This window comes from Camelus dromedarius, chromosome 36, assembly GCF_036321535.1.
Source record: "Camelus dromedarius isolate mCamDro1 chromosome 36, mCamDro1.pat, whole genome shotgun sequence".
NCBI lineage: Eukaryota > Metazoa > Chordata > Mammalia > Artiodactyla > Camelidae > Camelus > Camelus dromedarius.
In genome coordinates, this window is record NC_087471.1 from 11,497,253 (window position 1) to 11,520,214 (window position 22,962).

At 37.0% G+C, this 22,962-nt stretch overlaps 1 protein-coding gene across 1 annotated transcript in view; it reads left to right on the forward strand.

The window, feature by feature from the left end:
* Window positions 1-22,962, forward strand: part of GLRA3 (glycine receptor alpha 3) — a 140,001-nt gene that overhangs the window by 40,142 nt on the left and 76,897 nt on the right. The window contains exon 3 of the mRNA XM_010995137.3: window positions 10,622-10,689. Coding sequence (XP_010993439.1) covers window positions 10,622-10,689 — 68 coding nt within the window. The remainder of the gene's footprint in view (window positions 1-10,621; window positions 10,690-22,962) is intronic.

The following is a 22,962-nucleotide window of genomic DNA, read 5'->3' on the forward strand; positions in this document are numbered from 1 at the left end:
ACCTCTTTTTACTTTTACATTCATATTTACTTCTCTACGTACTGAAAACCATGAGTTCACACTGATATCTCTACTACCATGGATTTATTCAAGTTTCTGAGTTTTCATATTTTAACTCCCTCATTTGACAGTAAGACACCTGGTTCCCAATTATATTGCAGCCTTAATATAATTACATATTTGATTAATGTATAAAATGAAGCTCCCTTGTCGGCTGCCACTCCTTCTGCACAGACGCCCTAGGTCCTGTTCAGACTGACTCCCCCATGCCAGGATGCCCCCGTGTGGACACTCTCCTCACTTCCCCCGTTCTAATACCCCGCACCGGGCTGCCCGACTCGCTCTGGCTTCAGCGTCCCCGCCGTGGAATCCTTCCCCACCCATGTGCTTCTCATCCTGCTCTAATTTCCCACACTCCCCGCAGCCACCCCCAGCACGGAAGGGGCTGCTGCGCTGTTGGACTGAAAGGCTTTCGGACTGCATTTTCAAAGAGGAAATGGAAGGGAAGGAGAAGAATAAACTGGATGTTTATGCCATTATTTTCAAAAATTTTTTCAAGTATTTAACAAATAATTTAAAAATCTGGATTTAAAGTCATCAAATAATACATTTGCCAATTAAAAATAAAATATGTTTCCTAATTACATGATTTTGTAAATATGTATACTTATCTAAAATAAACACAAGGGGGGAGAGTCTAGCTCCATGGTAGAGAATGTGCTTACCATGCTCGAGGTCAGGGGTTCAATCCCCAGTCCCTCCATTAAATCAATTAAAAACAAATAAATAAATAAATAAACCTAATTAGCCCCCTTCCCCTGAAAATAAAAATAAATAAATAATTAAATTAAATAATTAACTTAAATAAACACAAATCACTAAACAGGACTGTTTTGAAATTTAATCTTTCAGTTGCATTCTATGTTTTTAAAAAGGGTGAGGCTTTCATGCAACATTACAATAAAAATTCTCCAGAATCATTTCCGCAAACACTTGAGTTATTTTTGTTTGTTTGTTTGTCCCTTTGTTTGCTTAGATCTGCCTGGTGAACAGTTTTTCCCCCCAATATGAATAGCAGTAATGTAACTGCCAAGGCTTTGCATTGTACTTTGCCATTCTGCCTTCATCCATCTCTGAATTTAAAAGCCGTAGTCTATTTCTTTAAGAGCCATCTAGAAGAAAAATGTGCCGCTGATCACATCTGCAAGTACTGTCATCTGCTTTTGAGGCCAGCGATGGCTAATGCAGTGGACAATTTTAAGGCACGATTCACCATATGGAGGTTATAACAGTTATCTGCTCTGTTGCTAAACATAGCAGTGCATTAGGTGGATGTAACAGCTTTTGCTCTGGCACAGAGGAGTACCAGACTGGCCAGCGACCGCTAAACAGGTGCCGTCTGTAAAGGCAACAGAAGATTTACAACCTTCTCTGAGCTTCATCCTCTACAGAATTTTTGAATATACCTATTACTAGCAGAGTAGAACCGTTCCAAGACTTCTGCCCCGCTCTGACATGGACCAGAAGTTTACTGGGGAGAATACAGTGCTTTAGAAACGTGATGGAACTGTAGTCATTTCGTTCTTTGTAATCTGTCTCCACTGTCGCTGTCCTTGGTCAGAGCCATTCTATCTCTCATCTGGACTATTGCAATAAGTTCCTGTTTTGTCTGTCTCTCAGCTGGTGTCATCCATTCAACCATTCCCCGTGTTGTGCTGGTTTACTGCACTTTCATGATCAAGGACCTGTAACGGCTCCTTCGTGTTCTTGAAGTAAATTCCAAATACCTTGGTGTTGCATTGAAAAAATTCTATGATCTAGCCTCTTGATCATAGGTCGTGAATTCTATGATCAAGACTCTCTTTAAATACAATGGACTTTTTTTCTAAATTTCTTCATACCATAATATGATTTTTAAAATTTTTAAATAAAATAAACTCCATATCTGTATCTGTATTTCATATACATACATACATACATACAGCATGTAAGTATATATTTTATATGTGTATCTTTTAAGTGAGTGTCTGCTCTATTTTTGAAATCTGAAATTGAGGTTTGGTGCCTGAATCCATTCATGTTTCTTTCTGCTGAAGAGGAGAATACATAACACAAATAAGTAGTAAAAAGGAAATCAAATAGCACTGTTGTATATTCTAATCACCAGGCAAGGAGCACATCTGATAACTGATGGATTAGGCAATAAAGCTTACACCTGAGGCCGCTGTGATTTACTCTGCTACCACGTGACACTGAGATTTTTGAAACCAGGCTCATTTATTGCTTTTAGGAAGAGCTTCCTGCATCTGATGGGAGGCTTACTGGAGAGGCAAGGGCTGGAATCTGCTTCATACAGCCGGAGGCATCGTGTTCCCAACGATTAGTGAAAACAAAGATAATCAACTCTCCTTTGCCCATTGCCCTTCTGTGCAGACATGTCATTTCGGGGAGAAAAGAACTGTATCAGAGGAGTCCTCCCTGTAACACAGTACTTAATACCGCTCCATTCAGAACCTGTCTGCAGTCATTAGGGTGCGCCTTACAGCACCTGCTCCCAAGAGACGCTGAAATCATCAGAACAGACATCACTAACTTCAGGCCACCAAAGCCCACGCTGAATTTTCCTCTTCATTTTCTTTTTCACCAATATTATCTATAATTCTATGCATAATAATTACATTCAGAAGATAAGACCAAAAAATTAAGACCCTTCCCCTTGCTAAATTAAAATAAGAAAATCACCCCCTCCATGTCTTATTCATTCCAATTTCAGCCAAAGAGATCCCAGTGAGCTGGAACACGCAGCCCCGCAGTAGCAGCCTCGTGCTGGGCGTGTCCCCCAGCGGGCATGCACCCCCATCCGCACTTTATTGGAAGATGAATCAAGCCGACACTGAAACTTCTGTATTTTCCCTCTTGCAAAGGATGTGAGTCAATAAAGCACAACAGAATTGATCTCAAATGAAAGGATATTCCCCAGACTCATATTGCTGTTACCAGCAAAAGAAAATCGTCGAGGTGTAGAGTTCTTGAGAAAAAAGAGACTAGCCTGGGAAATAGGAGAGATTGGTTTTAGTGTTTCAGGATTCCAGTCAGCTTGTGTGTGTATTTTAGAGTTTACCACCTTAGACTTAAATTAAGTAAAAAAAAATTATACATATATATATTATCTTCTAACAGTTAATTGTGACTTCAGACTTCTCTTCTGAGGGATAAAATAATCATGGAGTAAATTATCTGTGTTTTCTCATCTCTTACACAGTGACATATAAGACATCTCTCATTCTACAAAATTTTTAAAAAAATGTTCATAATTAGAAATAACCAATAAAGTTCTGAAAAAAAATTTTTATTCATTTTTATTTTTTATTTTTTCTAACATCTTTTATTGATTTATAATTATCTTACAATGTTGTGTCAAATTCCAGTGTAGAGCACAATTTTTCAGTTATACATGAACACATATATATTCATTGTCACATTTTTTTCTCTGTGAGCTACCATAAGATCTTGTGTATATTTCCCTGTGCTATACAGTATAATCTTCTTTATCTATTCTACAATTTTGAAATCCCATCTATCCCTTCCCACCCCCTGCTCCCTTGGCAACCACAAGTTTGTATTCTATGTCTATGAGTCTGTTTCTGTTTTGTATTTATGCTTTGTTTGTTTTTTGTTTTTGTTTTTAGATTCCACATATGAGCAATTTCATATGGTATTTTTCTTTCTCTTTCTGGCTTACTTCACTTAGAATGACATTCTCCAGGAGCACCCATGTTGCTGCAAAATGCGTTATGTTGTCGGTTTTTATGGCTGAGTAGTATTCCATTGTAAAAATATACCACCATTTCTTTATCCAGTCATCTGTCAATGGACATTTAGGCTGTTTCCATGTCTTGGCTATTGTAAATAGTGCTGCTATGAACATTGGGGTGCAGGTGTCATTTTGAAGTAGAATTCCTTCTGGATATATGCCAAGGAGTGGGATTCCTGGGTCCTATGGTAAGTCTATTCCTAGTCTTTTGAGGGATCTCCATACTGTTTTCCATAGTGGCTGCACCAAACTGCATTCCCACCAGCAGTATAGGAGGGTTCCCTTTTCTCCACAGCCTCTCCAGCACTTGTCATTTGTGGATTTTTGAATGATGGCCATTCTGAGTGGTTTGAGGTGATACCTCATCATAGTTTTGATTGCATTTCTCTGATAATTAGTGATATTGAGCATTTGTCCATGTGCCTATTGTTCCTTTGTATTTCTTCCTTGGAGAATTGCTTGTTTAGGTCTTCTGCCCATTTTTGGATTGGGTTGTTTATTTTTTTCATATTAAGTCATATGAGCTGCTTATATATTCTGGAGATTAAGCCTTTGTTGGTTTCATTTGCAAAAATTTTCTCCCATTCCATAGGTTGTCGTTTTGTTTTACTTATGGTTTCCTTTGCTGTGCAGAAGCTTCTAAGTTTAATTAGGTCCCATTTGCTTATTCTTGCTTTTATTTCTATTGCTTGAGTAGACTGTTCTAGAAGAACATTTTTGAGATGTATGTCAGATAATGTTTTGCCTGTATTTTCTTCTAGGAGGTTTATTGTATCTTGTCTTATGTTTAAGTCTTTGATCCATTTTGAGTTTATTTTTGTGTATGGTGTAAGGGAGTGTTCTAGCTTCATTGCTTTACATGCTGCTGTCCAGTTTTCCCAACAGCATTTGCTGAAGAAACTGTCTTTATTCCATTGTATATTCTTGCCTCCTTTGTCGAAGATGAGTTGGCCAAAAGTTTGTGGGTTCATTTCTGGGCTCTCTATTCAGTTCCATTGGTCTATATGTCTGTTTTTGTACCAATACAATGTTGTCTTGATGACTGTAGCTCTATAGTATTGTCTGAAGTCTGGGAGAGTTATTTTTCCAACCTCTTTCTTTCTCTTCAGAAATGCTTTGGCAATTCTAGGTCTTTGATGGTTCCATATAAATTTTATTATGATTTGTTCTAGTTCTGTGAAATATGTTGTGAGTAATTTGATAGGGATTGCATTAAATCTGTAGATTGCCTTGGGCAGTGTGGCCATTTTAACAATATTGATTCTTCCAATCCAAGAGCATGGGATATCTTCCCATTTTTTAAAGTCTTCTTTAATTTCCTTCATCAATGGTTTATAGTTTTCTGTGTATAATTCTTTCACCTCCTTGGTTAGATTTATTCCTAGGTATTTTATTGCTTTGGGTGCTATTTTAAAGGGGATTGTTTCTCTACTTTCTTTTTCTGTTGATTCATCGTTAGTGTAAAGAAATGCCACTGATTTTTGAACGTTAATCTTGTAATCTGCTACCTTGCTGAATTCTTCGATCAGCTCTAGTAGTTTTTGTGTGGACCTTTTAGGGTTTTCTATATATAGTAACATGTCATCGGCATATAGTGACATTTTTACCTCTTCTTTTCCAATTTGGATCCCTTTTATTTCTCTCTCTTGTCTGATTGCTGTGGCTAGGACTTCCAGGACTATGTTGAATAGGAGTGGTGATAGTGGGCATCCTTGTCTTGTCCCCAATTTTAGTGGGAAGCTTTTGAGTTTCTCACCGTTGAGTACTATGCTGGCTGTAGGTTTGTCATATATAGCTTTTAAGATGTTGAGATATGTTCCCTCTATACCCACTTTGGTGAGAGTTTTTATCATAAATGGGTGTTGAATTTTATCAAATGCTTTTTCTGCATCGATTGAGATGATCATGTGGTTTTTGTCCTTTCTCTTGTTGATGTGATGTATTACACTGATTGATTAGCGTATGTTGAACCACCCTTGTGTCCCTGGAATGCACCCCACTTGGTCATGATGTATAATCTTTTTTATGTGTTGTTGGGTTCTATTTGCTGAGATTTTGGTGAGGATTTTGGCGTCTATGTTCATCAGTGATATTGGCCTATAATTCTCTTTTTTTGTAGTGTCTTTGCCTGGTTTTGGTATCAGGGTGATGGTGGCTTCATAGAATGAGTTTGGGAGTATTCCCTCCTTTTCAGTCTTCTGGAAGAGTTTGAGAAGGACTGGTATGAGTTCTTCTTTGTATGTTTGATAGAATTCCTCGGCAAAGCCGTTCGGTCCTGGACTTTTATTTGTAGGGAGGTTTTTTATTGCTATTTTGATTTCATTTCTAGTGATTGGTTTGTTCAAGAGGTCAGCTTCTTCTTGATTCAGTCTTGGTGGACAGTATGTTTCCAGAAACTTGTCCATCTCCTCTAGGTTATCCAGTTTGGTTCCATATAGTTTTTCATAATATTCTCATATGATATTCTGTATTTCTATTTTATTTGTTGTAATTTCTCCATTTTCCTTTCTTATGTTGCTAATTTGTGCTCTCTTTTTTCTGCTTTGTCAGTTTGGCCAAAGGTTTGTCGATTTTATTTACTTTTTCAAAAAGCCAGCTTTTGGCTTGATTGATTTTTTTCTATGGTTTTTTAATCTCTATTTTATTTATTTCCTCCCTGATCTTTATAATTTCCTTCCTTCTGCTGCCTTTTGGGGTTTTTTGTTCTTCTTTTTCTAGTTCTTTTAGCTGGTGGGTTAAATTGTTTATTTGAGATTGTTCTTCTCTTTTGCGGAAGGCCTGTATCGCTATAAACTTCCCTCTTAGCACTGCCTTTGCTGTGTCCCACAAATTTTGTGTGGTTGTGCTTTCATTTTCATTTGTCTCAAGGTATTTTTTAATTTCAGCTTTCATTTCCTCATTGACCCGTTGGTTTTTTAATAGCATATTTTTAATCTCCATGCTTTCCTTTTTTTCTCCTTTGTTTCTGTGTTGTTGATTTCTAGTTTCATGGCATTGTGGTCAGTAAAGATGCTTGAGATAATTTCTATCTTCTTAAAATTGTTGAGGTTTCTTTTGTGCCCAAGTACATGATCAATCCTGGAAAATGTTCCATGTGCACTTGAAAAGAATGTATATCCTATTTTGGGGGGCTGTAATGCTCTAAAAATATCCAGCAAATCAAAATTTTCTATTATATTATTTAATTTCTCTGTTGCCTTATTTATTTTCTGCCTGGAAGATCTGTCTAGTGATGTTAATGTGGTGTTAAAATCTCCAGCTATGATTGTATTCCCATCAATATCCCCCTTTGTCTGTTAGTAATTGTTTTATGTACTTAGATGCTCCATATTGGGTGGATATATATTAATGAGTATAATATCCTCATCTTGTATCACTCCTTTAATCATTATAAAATGTCCTTCTTTATCTTTCTTTACAGGCTTTGTTTTAAAGTCTATTTTGTCTGAAATCAGTACTGCAACACCTGCTTTTTTGGTTTTTCCGTTTGCACGGAATATCCTTTTCCATCCTTTCACTCTCAATCTATGTGTGTCCTTCTCCCTAAAGTGGGTCTCTTGTATGCAGCATATTGAAGGTTCTTGCTTTATTATCCAGTCTGAAAAATGTTTTTAAAACAAGTTAAAAAAACTTTTTAATAGTCATAAATATAATTATAGCATTTCCAGGACTCAGGGCCTTTTTGAGGTTTTCTTACATGTCCATCCTTTATATTTTAAAAAAAGGTAGCTTCTGTATCTGTTTGAATGTTATTTTCCAGGCATTTTGATACTCAAGAGACTTCGGGCTCTTTTTAAATACATAATATCGATTATGTTTTATTTGCAGGTTGACCAAATTTATAATAGCTTTGCATTTTCTAAGTCCTGACTCCCCTCTCTTTATTTCACTATCTCTAAGAAAACCCCAGTTCATTTTTAGCCCTATGTTATAATGGCCACAGATGTTTACTAGTTTGGAATTCTTTAATGCACATCTGAGTCATGTAGTGAGCTTTTAAAAATATCAATGCCTTGGTTGCATGGCATACCAACTGAATTAGAAGGTATCAATCTTTTTAAAAGATTACCAGGTGATTTCAATGTACATAGATTCCTAGGCCTATGGATTTATTTTATTTTAAAATAAGTTTTTGTTTTTTTTCCTCTACCTTATTCCAGTAAGATGAATGCTATCAGAAAGTGAGTAGAAAGACAAAGATGAAAATTGTTCACCAGTAATCAAGTAAATGTAAATTAAAACCTCAAGTAATAATCTATTTTAACTAATGAAGTAGTTTTCTAAAATTAAAAAAAAAATGGTACAAAGAAAACATCCTTTTTATTTTTACAAAGGAGCTACAATCAGAATGGCTTTGGATTTTTTAATAGTAATACTAGAGAATATAAGATAATAAAAATAATGTCTTTAAAATGGAGAAGAAAAAACAACTTCTGGCCTCAAATTTTGTAGCAAATTTAGATGTTAATTATGTGTGAGGGCATGAGAAAGGACATTTGTGAACAAGCAAGTTCTGAAAGGCTTCACATCTTTATGCACCATTTTTCAAAAAAATTACTGAAGGACATATTCCTCTAAAATGAAGAAATATGCCAGGAAAGAAGAAAGTATGGGGACCATGAAAGGAGGTCCCACAGAAGAGAGAGGTGATGAGTCTTTCTCATAAAATAAGTCCGATGCTGCAGAACAAAAAAAATCTAGACTGGAGTAAGCCTGAAGGAAGACAGAGTTAATGGAATATCAGATGAGACTGATATTGAAACAGAATTTAGACATTGTGGGTGAGTTAATGGTACCTATGGAGGAAACTGTGTGAAATACATGAAATAACCATCGACTCCAGGAAAACGTTCCACAGGAAAGGAAGAGTAATCACAGTATATTACATGGTTAGTTGGAGATAGTATTTCCTTTGTCATAATAATGTAAACAGTGGATACAGATCTAACAACAGTGACAACTGTTGTGGGTAACGGGAGGACAGAAGAAAGGTTTTTGTTAGTAGGGTGGGAATAATGTGTGAAAGAAAGTAAAATCCTTACCTTCTGCTGTGGGCATCAGAACGTAGGTCTAAAACTGAAGCATCTACTACTCGGAGAAATTGAGGTAAACACCCAGAGAATCTATTAAATGAGTTGAAGTGATTGTCTCTAGTTGGGGGGTAGGTGGGAGGAGAGAGCAAGGGGCTGCTGTCTTTTCTGTAGTGAACTTTGTAAAATTAAGTTACTCTTAATCATATTCAGGAGAAAAAAAACAAAAAATAAATTAGGCTCAGATAAATTTTGACAAACTTAGCTAGAGATCAACTCAGATTTATTTTAACCCCTACCACACAATATTTCAGTATTTTTTGTTTATATAGTGATTATCTTCTTCGATTTGGTGTACACAGGTTTTAGATATTTAGTAAACAAATTAATATAAAAAATCTTCTGTTTTATGAGAATACTAAATCAGACACTGATAGGGAACTTCTGGAATGGTGCAGTGAGGATCTCTGTAAGTTCATTCTTTCAGAAAAGCAACAAAAACACTGGCAAAATTATCAAAATTAACCTTTAGAACTCTGAAAGTTAGCCAAAAGCTTGCGACACTCTGAGAAGTGTTTAAGAAAAAATTATGAATTTCTCTAAGAATAGAAGATATTTAAGTCTGGCCCACTCCCCAGCTTCCTGGTAGCTTTGAAAACCAGCAGCCTCTCAACCCCAGAAGCTGTAAAAGTCCAGTAGGGGCAGACTGGATCTGCTCCTCAGAAAGTCTCCCCCAGCTATGTTTCTGTTCACCCTGCCTCGCCTACTTCCTAGAAGAGTCCCGCTCAGAGGGCTTGTCATTACTTGAGTTTAGGAAAATCCTATCGTCGGGGCATTTGTTGAAAACAATCACAGAAAATTGTTTAACACTGTGGCTGCCTAAGGCTGTGATACCAACCGGGCAAACAAGATCTTCAACACACATTTCAGAAGAAGATCTGGGGAATGAGATGCCCACAGGCAGCTTTGAAAAGTTACATACTGTTGTAGATCTAGACGCTACACGTATATGTAGGGCTGTGTCCTACCCAGGAAAGTCCTAGAAGGGCCCCAGCCTCTCACCTCTGACTGAACTCAAACTCCATGCAAGGAGGAAGTGGAGGCAAGGCATGACCATTAAAGGCGTGCTCTTCCCCCCAAACTTGAAGTCACATGGCAAAGGGGGAAGGCTTATTGGTTCAAGGCATGTAGGAAATCTCTGATCAATCATTAGATGACCAGCAAACTCACCGAGCCGACACCCCAGTGGCTGGGCACTCTAGGGAAATACACTCCACAAGTATTATTAGTTCATGCAAGTCACTAAGCAACAAACAACAGCAATAAGAAACACTGTGGGTTGGAAGTGGGAGATCTGGTTTAGAGAGCTGCCACAGAATATTATCCAAAGTATCCAATTTTCAACAAAGATTTGTGCAGCATGCAGAGAAACAGGAAAATATGGTCCATACATGGGGGAGGGAGGAATCAAACCTCCCTGAAGGGCTCAGATGTTGGCTTTGCTAAACCAGACGTCTATGGAGCCATTGAGAGATTACTAGATCGAGGAAACTGAGGCTGAAAGAGATTGACTTGTACGCTGGGCAGCATCAGTGCTCAATCCAGGATCTGCAATCCAGATTTCTTCAGACAGTGGTTGACTTCAATGTTAAGCACCTATGTGTATGCCTATAAAAAGTTTTTCTTTCTTTTAAAGTACAAACTAGAAACGTGGAATTATTTGAAAATGTATTAAATGAATATCTAAACAGCCCTTCTGTTTTAATCTCTTTTTCAGGCCCTCCAGTTAATGTCACGTGCAACATATTCATAAACAGCTTTGGTTCTATTGCCGAGACAACCATGGTAGGTAGGCATGTTTCCTTTGTAACAAATTTCAGACTGGAGTGACTTATAATCACATTAACAACAATTTTTCTGCTAATGTTATGTAATTTAAAGCCAAAATTCATATAATGAGATTTTAAAGATTAAAATGAATGGTATAATTAGATTACAATCAACTGCAGGTAATAATGTGTCATTTAGAGATGGTATGTTAGAGAATCAATGTAAGTGAAAACAAGATTGACTTTTTCCCCTCATTTCAGTGATTAAATGTTAGATCTCAAATTGAAAGTAAATTTTACCATGTGAACTATTTATTTATTTTTTTTCTTTTTAATATATTTTAATTGAAGTATAGTTAGTTTACAATGTTGTGTCAATTTCTGGTACACAACACAATGCTCCCTATGAACTATTTATTTATTTTCAGTGCTCTTTATGACCAGACACAGGAGTAAATAATTTCATGTTTAATTATTTTGTATACTTATAAATATGTGTATAATGTTATTTTAAGTATTTGATTACCTTTCCAAATGAATCAGGTATTTGCTCAAATAGAAATATTTTTCAAATTGTAGTGTATGCTTTAATTTAACTAAACTCACTGAACCAAGACTTCATTACTATGTGATTGAGAACAATTTACATAATCAAGTTATTAAAGCCAAAAAAAATCATTACAAACCAAATTTATTCTATTTTGAATTTTATAACTTTCTCTAAAGATTATGTTGTCTCTTTTCTTTGCCCTGTAGCTTTCACTGTACAGTTTAGCTGAAATGAAATGCAGATATAGACTCATGAACCACTGAGTATCTGTGAAATTGCCTAGCAGGATTTTTTTTTAATTAAAACTATGTATTGTGGTTCTTACATTGCCTAGAATTATACTCCATTCCTAAATTTAGCAAGTATAATTTGCATTAATTTTCAAAGTTGATTTTAGCTAAAATAGGGTATGAAATACTTAAAGGTTTATTAGCTTCCAACGCCATTATTAAGAGAATTATTCTTACTTTAAATATATCAGTATGACTTGATGGTGAATTTTCTAAGGAAAAATAAATATGCAGATTATTATGTGTGGGGGTGCTGTGTAGAGGTGTGTGTGTGTGTGTGTGTGTGTAAATAGAGGATCTTTCTCAATAGAAAGAGACTTCATTCAGGCACTGCTTTTTTAAAATGCTGTTTTCCTCATATATGCAATATCTAGTCATTTAGTGGCATCTCTGTGGTTCTAGTCAAACTCAATATAATTACAGTAAAAGCATCAGTGGAGAAGAACTGAGCTCACATATTTTGGCATTATGTAGAACTGTCTACATTGCAGTATGAAAATTAGCACAGATGTGTGTACATGTGTATGAACACAGAGAAAATGCTTATAATTTGTTTGCATAAGCACAGTGTGGTTCTGGTGCAATGATAGTGACCCTGAGTCACTACAATCCTGTTGAGATGTTGACATATTCTGAATTCTGGTTGAATATCTGGTCCTGACTTATATCCTGTATTTGTACATACCCAGTTCAAATAATATTTAAAGATAAAGGAATCTCTACTGGATTTTTTCTACTTAGACTTTCCAAATTATATTTCTAGCCCTGGCAACCTTCCCATTTTAATCACTACTGTACATCATTGTACCATCCTGAAATCCTGGAAATATGTTTATATTTTTTCTTTTGCATGATCGCTTCCATGAAACATTTTCAGTAGCAATAGTCAGAAAGGTTTACAGCCTACTTGTCTTTGTGGGGTGGAGGCAGGGATTTGGAAAAAAGAGATGTGGCCAGATTTATGCCTCATTAAAACTTGAAAGATTGTCAGGTTCCTGAAGGTCTCTGCTTTTTATGGCATAATTCATCAGTCTACTGCAAAGTGGTTGTAACACACACTTCGTAGGATGACTAGACTAGCTAAGTTTCTCACCTGTGATAATTTTAGACAGACTTCTTCTGCAGAATAATATTTTACAAAAAGCTTGCAGAATATTGCAAGTGATCCTCCCAGTGACCCTCACCCAGTTTTATTTCTCTTCTCTGGTGTAGAAATCCTTTCCATCCCTACACATTCCATCACAGCGTATCTCTTTACAATCATTTTTTAGCATCCATCACTTTCCTCTTCAAAGTTATAAGCTGCATCAGTGAACATTAATCAAATGCCCTAGAGGTAAAGTTTTATAAAATTAACTAAGTCTACCTGGTATCTTTCTTTTCAGTCTTCCAAACTCCTAAGCAGGTGACATTGTTTCTATTTCACATAATCCGATTCAATATTTGTGAAAAATGTTAATGGTATCAGATAGAATAGCTGCAACACTGAGTCCGTCTACACAAGCACAGAGAAAATGAGAACTTATTATATTTTTTATCTTAAGAATCATGAAATACTTTGCTACCACTCAGTTACTTTGATGTATTTAATTCGTAGTTTCCACCATCACAGCCCTGCAACCAAACTTTATCCCACTGTTTTGCTTTCCATAATAGTAAGTTAATTCATTTTTATAAAATCATTAATGTATTTTTTAACATTCCCATTGTTTATATGAACATACTTTACTTTTGTTTTTACAGTACAGATAACTGAATTCAACTGGGATAATGTAAGACATTGAGAGAATGGAATTTCAAGTTACCTGTAATCACTAATGAAAATCTTTGCATCTGAGAACTCATATCTAAAATAAAACTAAATAACTCGCAATCCATGTATATCGCTTAACAAAGGTCTTAACCATGTTGAATGTCTTTACTGAACTCCATGAAGCGCCCTCTGCTGGTCTAGTCTCTAACCTATTGGGTGTCTCCCTATTTTAAAATACAGCTTTAGTCTCATTTGATTCATTTGATTCTTGAGAAAATTTCTCTTGTAGATATTTTACCTCATTGGCCTTTTTTTGAAAATTAAATTAATTCAAATCTTTAACATATTTTGCATCTTCTTCTTGCACCAACTATGCTTTTCCTAGTATTTATATGCATTTTTCCAACAGCATAAGCTGGAATTTCTTTTTAAACCCATCCTTTCTCAGTGTTTGTCTAAATAACTTAAGGTAGTGCCAACCATTCTCACTTTGGTACAATTTTATTATTCTTGACATACAGTCATCAAAGTTTTTCTATATATATTTTGGAAATGGTAAATTTCCTTATTTCCTTCACATTTGAGTCATATGTTGTTGTATTTAATGAGATTCTCTAAGGGTTTGTTTAGCCTGCATTATCCCAAGTTCACATTCTTCTTAAGCAGATAATGATTTAAAAACTGTTGGAAACTACAGTTCTTAAAAAGATTAAATTAAAAATAACACTGGTTTACTATTGTTAGAGTCACTCTCCTTCCTGTTCTGCAACATGGCTTTGATGAGAGAAGTGCATCTATTCTGTCTTTTAAAATTGTGGTGAAAAGAGGAACTCTTGATTGTGTTTATTGTTACAATGAGGCAAAGCTTGGTATCTCCCCCCTGGCTGCATTCCTAAGTTGAGCTTTTAAAAAAAGTCATATATACCTAAAGTCGCAGTTGGAGGGTGTATAAGTAGCGATATTTCAGAGGGGTTATGTTGGCTTAACCTCCCATCTTCAGCAAACAGATGGCTCTCCACCTCGTCACACATATGTTAGAGAGAGAATTGCTCTGCTGTGAGCCTTAAGTCAATATTTACTCACTGAACCATTACTTTTCATCAGTGCCCATAGAATAAATTATTTTTATGACATAAAGACAAAAAAGGAGAGATGTTTTGGTCCAAGGTTTTTTCAGATGCCTGGACACAGGGATGTGCGGTGGGGCTGGGTGACAGTGTCCGTAGGTCTGCTGTGATCTCGCAGAATTGTCAACCCGTGCAGTTGTTCAATTTTCCACACAAATTATAGGTTCACATTTTAGTTGCAGCCATAATCATGCACATGTAGATGCTACTTTGAATCACTGGATCATTAGGTTCTCCAGAGAAATCTAAGCTAATCTGGCATAAAAAATTGATAGTGTTCATTGACATATTCTTAATGGAATCTTTAATCTCCTATGCAGTCATTTTTCTGAGTGTATTTTTTATCAAATTAAGTTATTTCCTATGCAAGAAATGCATAGGTGATGATATAAGTAACACTCATGTACCCATCAACATCTTAAATTAATTTATTTTAACATAATTGTTTATTCAATAATTTATTTATATCAGTATAGGCTCATGGATATTTATTTTATACTTTGGGGCATAATTCAGTGGTAAGTTATACATTTTGTTGCACAAATTGTTCTAGTTTTGGCCATTGGGAGCTCATTCAGTTGGCTCCTGTGTCCCTTGACGTATTCCCATTATTTTGTTTTTTGTGTACTTCCTTGAATTCTGCCTCTGTGAGATGTTCCAGACTCACCTTGTGCATTCCCTGCCTAGAACCAGCAATTTCCCCAAGGAGCCCTGGTTCCTCTTATTAAAGAATGGGCATTAGAGACCCAGATCTGGGCACCAGGTGTGCTCATTGCTACCGAAGTGCCATTGCCTCTAAGCCCTCTCGGCAGACATGAGGTGTGTGTTTGTGTATGTGTGTGTAATGTGTGTTATTAATTTAAATTTTATTTTCCAATTGTTTCTATGAATCTACCGACAGATGATACATTTTGGAATATTGCCATATATCCTAAGGACTTGGTAATAAGCTGTTCTAGTAGTTTGCCAGTTTCTTTGCATTTTCTGTGAATATGTTCATGCAAACTGTTAAGACAGTTGTACATCTTCCTTTCCAAAGTTTATGCTTTAAATCTGTCTCCCTCTCCCTGTCCTTTTCCTTCTCCTCCTTGTCCTTTCTCTGTTTTCCATCTTATCTTCCTGCACTAGTTCACAACTCCGTACGATGCTAAATAAAATGGATGGAGAATGGCCACCTTTTGTCTTTTCTTCTGTTATCAGTTGGGAAGTAATTATTCCACAGTTAAGAACAGCATTAACTTTAGGTTTCTCCTAAATGATCTTTTTCAAATTGAAGAGATTTTCTTCTGTTACTTGTATGCTGAGTTGTTTTTTTTAAATCATGAAGAGACATTGAATTTTATTCAATGCTGTCTCAGCATTCATTGAAATGATTGACTCTTCATTCTGTTAATATTATGGACTATATACAAATAACTGTGGATTGATTTTCAAATGGCAAATCATCTTGCATTCCTTGGATAAACCCCATTTGATCATAATTGATTATCCTTTTTATACACTGCTGGATTTAATGTTCTAATATTTGATTTAAGATGTTTGATGCTGTGTTTATTTTGAAAATTGAACTATAATTTGCTTTTGCTACAGAGTCAAGAGCAGTGTGTGGTAATAGCATTATGCTAATCTCAAAAAATTAGGAGGTATTCCTTCTTCCACTACTCTCTAAAATAGTTTCTGTAAAAGCAGCATTATTTCTTCCATAAGTATTTGGTAAAACTCACCAATAATGCCTCCTGAACCAGTCATTTCATTTGTTGAAGGGTTTTAATGATGAGTCTCATTCTTTGAATAAATATAGGAAGATTCAGTTTTTCTATTGTATGCATTTTGCAGAATTTTTGTTTTTCTAGGAATTTGTCCATTTCCTTAACATTTTCAAATTATTGACATAAACTTATTTACAGTACCTCATCCTTTTATCGGAGGGATTTTTGTAATGTCTCTGTTTTCATTTCTCTTATTGGTAATTTGGTTTTAGCTCCTTTTTTATTATTTTACATACTGGTTTTTATTCTGCAAGGAATTTTTGCTGCTTTCTGAATCTATGATTAGTGTTAATCTTCTAAGAATACTACTACTCAATTTTCAGTTTTATTTATTTACTTACTTAAGTGGAGGTACTGAGGATCGAACCCAGGACCTTCCGGCCCAGGGCACATGCTCTACCACTGAGCTGCACCCCAGCTCTGCTCAGTTCTTACGTCTCCGTTTGTTCTTTGTGTGAAGCCGGTCACACTGGATGTTCTGTGGCTCACTCTCTTCACCAGAGTTTCTATCTCTTTATGTCTCTGTGCTTCATATTCCCTTTCTTTAAGAATTGTCATTAATAAATACATTACAGGGAATTCATAAAAGCCCCAAATAAGCTGTAATTCCATGTCAGTCCATGTTAGATTCTTTCAGTGAAAATAACTCAATGTCTTACATAAAGGCAATTCATTCACACACTATGGTGAAAGTAAGTTTTTTTTCCCTACTTTATTTGGCTCTGTGAGAAAGGCATTTAACTCCTTGTGCTGATTTATCAAACAGACTTCACTGACATTCTATTATTTTACCCAGTTTACTTTTAAGTTCTATTTATCTTTTCCGTTTTAATATTTTACTTAAATCTGTGGGCATTTATTTAAATTTTTGACAATAAGCTCCGTGGAGCAGCAGTCCAGTCTGACATATTCATACGTATTCATTACGTCACCAACAACTAGGGTAATTCCTGGCACACAGTAGCTTGTAAGTGCATGGTGTTGAATGAATGAATGAATAAATAAATAAATTTATTGGCTAGCACAGAATATTGTTTCTAAAAAGAGAACTTTGATATTGTGTACTTGACACAAGTGGATAAACTTATTTTTGCTACCTTGCAATGTGTTTTATTTTTGCAGTCTGAGTCCTGGCCACCTTCTTAAATTGGCACTTCAGGTCCTAAAACAGGAGCTAAGCAACTCTAGTGCAAAAGTTAATGTTGGCTAATATTGCCTACATGATGAGCTTGGCTTTTTTAATTCACATATTCCCGTGTGATTTTATAATCTTCCCTCAAAAAGAATTTGCTTTTTCAGCTGTATTGATGGAGAGAGAAATTCATTAAGAATGATAAAATTTTTGCGAATAGTTCTCTATGATAAGAAGTTAAGCTGTTATACAGTGCTTATGGTGATTGAAGAATAATGTCTAAAAATAAAAACTATTAAGATGCAAGTATTTCGGGTATCAACTAGGTTTCTCAGTAGTGTTTCTCATGGCGATTGGAAGTAAATGTGTATAATTCAAATAGTCCACTTTTTTTCCTGTTCTGTTTGTAATCTTTCCCCCAAATGAGTCATTGGTTCTTTATCTATTGCCAGCCAGTTCAGTTCTTGTAAAGGTACTTTCACTTTATGAGTGCCATAATAGCATTTGGTGACTAGTTCCGTCTAATTTATATTTCTAGATTCAATAATGTTAGTGTAGCGTATGATTAGATGGAAGTTATTTCATTTTCAGAATAACCTGAAAGCATCCTGCTATCTTTTTCACTTTATATCTGTTAACATCTTATCCCCACTGTCTTATTTTTCTTACTTTGAGTAATAAGTAAAGCCTAGCCAAATATAACAGTGGAATTGGTCTGAAAGATTTTTAATTTCAAGCATGAGTAACCAGTGACTGGCATCATGAATGTGTTCTGAACTATCATTTATAAACATGAATTAGACACAGGGCATATTGATGGGAAGGGTTGCAGAAAGATAAGTATGCATGAAGGTTATGCATCCTGGTGACCCCATCCAAAATATGACTAAATCCCTGCCTGGTGTAGTCAGCCACAAGACCTTCCTTACAATCACAGTGTCTCAAGGAGAGACTGTCTGCAAATCCTGTTCACACAGGTACATTTTCTTATAAAGAATATCACAGAGAACACTGTTGTCTAGTTGTGCTGCAGTGTGGGTGAAATAAACACAATGTTTAAAAGGCCATTTGCAACTCTGTGGGGGAAAAGTGCCAAGGAGAAACTGATGCTAAGAGAACTGTGCGCAGAGACGGGCGTTGCTGGGCACATCCTTCTGCAACGTCTCCCCTTTATTTGAACATACACCTTTTAGAGCTTCCTTTTACTCTGGTTGAGTAGCTTGGAAGATTAATTGTGTTTGGTTTAGGCATTTGAAGTATTTGGGTTGGAAAAAATGAGGAAGATAGGAGGGGTATATGTAGGATCAAAGACATATGTCACTTAATTTAACTTTCCTCTTTCTGCCTGCTGTAAAGCTGATTCGGAATGAAAGGTTACTATTATCTGCACAGGATCCTCTCTAGAGGAGGACATTTTATATAATTCCCTGTTAGCAGATCATCCAAGTACTTTTGTTGGCCACCTAACAGGACGCAGAAATGACCTGATGCCACAAAAGGTTCATAGCAGCATCCTTCGTGGCATTTATCACCAGACACCCCTTTCTAAGAGAATTTGATTTTCTGAAAGAGGATACTCCAAAATGTCATTTCAACCTCTAAAGAGAAAATGGGCAGCAAGATGGGGAACTGTGTTCCCTGAGATGATTGGCACTAGTCATGATTTGTTACTGAGTCATGGATTTAGCATGTAAATTAATGTGAAGTCCTTGGCCATCCATTTAAATTGCAAATAGCTCTTCAGCTGTGATGCTGGATCTCTGGCAGACAAACGAGCTAAGGTTGACACTGGCATCCTCTAGACCAGTTAGATGACACATTTCTGTTGCCCTGATGAAACTAACAGCCCATCTACAAAACAAGCCAACTAACTATGTTTCAGATGGGCTCGAGCTGGCCAGGCTCACAGGACCTGGGGCTGTGTTACAAGTGTCCCATCAAACACAACAGGTCAGGCTGCAGAGTCGGGCAGCTCATGCTGCTTGGGGAGCCAATTAGAAGATGGAAAAAAACCATCATCCCTCCACCGTGATGCGTCTATAGCCCCAAAATGAGTTTCGTACTTTGAGATTTGGTTTTTAAAATAGAAGGGAAATCATTTTCTCTCAATCTCATCAAGGAGCCTTGATAACAGACCATTTGTCCTCTGGGAGAGCACAAAGAAACAGGTTTATTAGCACATCTGTATTACTATAATCTGCACCACCTTTGAAAAATTCTTAGTCATTTCTTGGAATATCGCCAACATTACAGAGGCTAGCTGAAGCATAAAATAATCCTGCCACAAAGGTGTATTAAGAGGTTTAATTAACAACAATGAGCTTATAACATATATCAACGTTAAGCAGATAAACTGCAAATATTGACAAATTGCAGTCCCCGGCTGCTGTCATCTGCAAAGCTCATTCGCATTACATGTAGATGACAATGAGTCTTATTTCTCGTCTTAGGGTAGGGAAGAACTTTGGGAGTGCTTGCTTCTCCCCTAAGTCTTCCAGCCCAGCTGGGACTTCTTTCTACAGGCGTTTGGAATTAGTGAAGAATTCCTCCCTACTTGCTCTTACTGAGCTCTTGTCTCGTTCTCTTTCCACTGGCGTTGCCTCCATCCCTTCCGTGGTGTTAGGCAGTGATGTTGTTTCACTTCCAGACTTCCAGGAGCCTTTGGCCTGGCCCATGACTCCCCCACCTTCCCGAGGGAATAAGAGAGTAGCCAGATCCCTCTCGGAGCTGATGAGATGAAACTCAACCCCTTTCTTTGGTGGAAGTCATTTTGTTTGCTTTGAGTTGTTCTTTCACTGGCTTCCTCTTTCCCAGAGCCACACCAGGTCCTCCTGCGGTTTCTGCTCACCCCATCTCTCAGTGCTCACTGGCCATTCTGACATGCCCTGTGTTACATGCTTGTTACATACACATCCCAAGAAGCGGCTACTAAAAAGGCTAAAAATTCAGATTCCAAATATATTTTTACTCTTTATCATACTTCAACTCGCCATAAAGATAATTACTATTCCTCACTCGTGCAGCATAAAATTAGATATGGTTAATCAAAACTTGACAATGGACACGGAAGAAATGAATACACTCTCTATCCCTTTTTCTCTTTAGTTTTTTTCTAAGGCGACGTTTCTCAAACTTTTTTTCCCCACTAAGCCTCCTTTAGGAGACTTTTGAGACATCTTTTCCCCTATTGCCCTCCCCATGAAATTTTAATAATTCAGATACACTGTACATCTGTTTATATACATTGTGCATATCCCTGGATTATACATAAAATGAGTACAGCAGAGTTATCTATAATCAAAAAGTACTGAAAATCACCAAAAGTCTATCAGTGGGTGAATTAACACGCTGGTACATCCATACAATGGAATGTTACTCAGCAACCGAAAGGCACAAACTGATACACACAATTAATTAAGCTAAGTGAAAGAGCAGACTCAGAAGTTTAAATATTGTATGATTTCATTTATACGATATTCTAGAAAGGCCAAAACTGTAGGGATGAGGACTAGATGGATAAGTATGGATGGAGATGGTTTAACCATAAGGGGCAGCACAAAGGAATATTTGTGGGTGAGGAGTCTGCCCTGAGTCTTGATTATGGTGTTGGTTACACACCTCTATGCATTTGTTAGGATTGTAAATGTATATTTTTCTGAATTAAAAATGAAGTATAACAACATTAACAATATAACAGCTTAAAAAACAACCATTTTTTGACATCTCATAATTATGTGGTTCAGAAATTTGGACTGAGATTAACTGGGTGACTTTTTACTCCACTGTCATTGACACAAGCCATTCAGTTTTATTCATCTGGAGGATCGGTTTGTCTGAAGTGTTCAAAATGGCTTCAGTAACACCAGGTGTTTTAGTGGGGATGGCTGGAAGTCTAGACTCGGCAAGGACTTTTGACCAGAGCACCCCCAGGTGGCCTCCAGCACGGCTGGGTAGCCTCCTTGCTCCAGAGTGTTTCAGGAGACCTGGTGAAAGCTGCCAGACTTCCTGGCCATCTTTCATTAGACATAATCTTCTTCCTGGTGACAAATTACTCACATTCTTCCAACACACAAAATACACCCCCCGACAAGCTTCCTTATTCCATTATGGCGTTGTCTTAAATTCTAGGGTCTTGCCATAGAAATCAGGTCCAAGTGTAAATCAGACTCCCAAAGGGCAGATCTTGATGATGCTCCTCTTGATCAAAGGATCTTTAGATTTAAGATGTAAGACCTCTACCCCATACACTGGCATGTCAGCATGCATTCAAAGGTGATGTAAGGACAGAATAACTGTGGTAGACACTCCTCTTCAAAAGTGGGGGTGTCGGGAGCCCACTGCAGTCACTGCTTCCAGCAACTCGGAAGTCTAGGCAAGACCCTCCCTTCAGCTGCATGATGAGGGCCCAGCCATGCTCCCTGCAAGTGATTTCTTTGTGGATCTGACTTCACCACCATAAGGGCTCTGGGTTCTGCCTTCTAAGTCATCTTTACTTTTTTGTAAAAAAAAAAAAAAAAGGGCCATGTTTGCTGCTAAGTTGCCTTTTAGTCTACCTCCTGCCCACAGAACTTTGAGAACCTCCTAAGCTGTTTGTACTTGGAATGGTCCTTGTCCACTTCACGGTGCTTCTGCCAGTTGAATTCTCTGACCATTTTTATGGCTTTCCTCTGCATCTCCACCTTGGACTGGGAGTCAGAATTCTGTGGGATAATGCTGTTAAGATTCTTAGAAACCTTTTAATTGCATTGAGAAAATTCATGAGGCAACTTCTCAATCTTCGGAAGGATAAAACAGGGTTTCACAGCTACATCCTTAGAAGATTTTTCCCCGGAACCCATAGAGAAGTGAAGTGACATTTTTAAGATTTTGCCCAGAAACCTCCTTAGCCAAATACAACAGTTCATTAGTTGCATTTTCTGTTTCCCACATGACTGAGATGACAGTGTTGCCAGACATTCTGCCACTACGAAACAAGGGTGGTTTTTTTTTTTTTTTTCATCCTCTAATAGCAATTTCCTCCTTATCCTTTCCACCAACACAGCAGTGTCCAAAGCCCTTCCAGCTTCTGCCTGCTGCCTGGTTCCAAAGTGAATTAATTGCACACTTGTTAAGGTTTTTCTCACTCCAGCACACGTTTCTGGTCACCTAACTCCAGTCCAGTTATGGCTCCATCCCGAACTACCCCCAAACTTGGTGGCTTATAAAAACAAACCTTTTGTTACATTTCACAGTTTTGTAGGTCAGAGTTTTGGGCAGGTCTTCCGGGACTTTTTCACATAATTCCACGGAAGTTACTCAATGGGATGCAGCTGGTGGATGGACATTGGGCACATAGGAGAAAATAATCAACCACCATAAAAGAGACTCTGCCGTTGAGATGGTAGCACCTGCAGGACCAGCGTATTCAGTGCCAGGCAATGAGGGATCAGGGCCTGAATGAAAATTGGGGCGATCTCAGTTTTCGCTCTTGTGCTGTAAAATGGCTTTGGGGAAGACACTTAATTTATTCCACACATTCTCATCACTTAAAATAATTTTCCTGTCATGAAAGTATTCAAGTATCAATATCAAGCTGATTTCACAGAGAAAATAACATGTCAGTAGATTCAGAAATGGGCCAGGACAAAATTATAAGGTGGAAAATGGAAAAATCATATTTAAATATTTC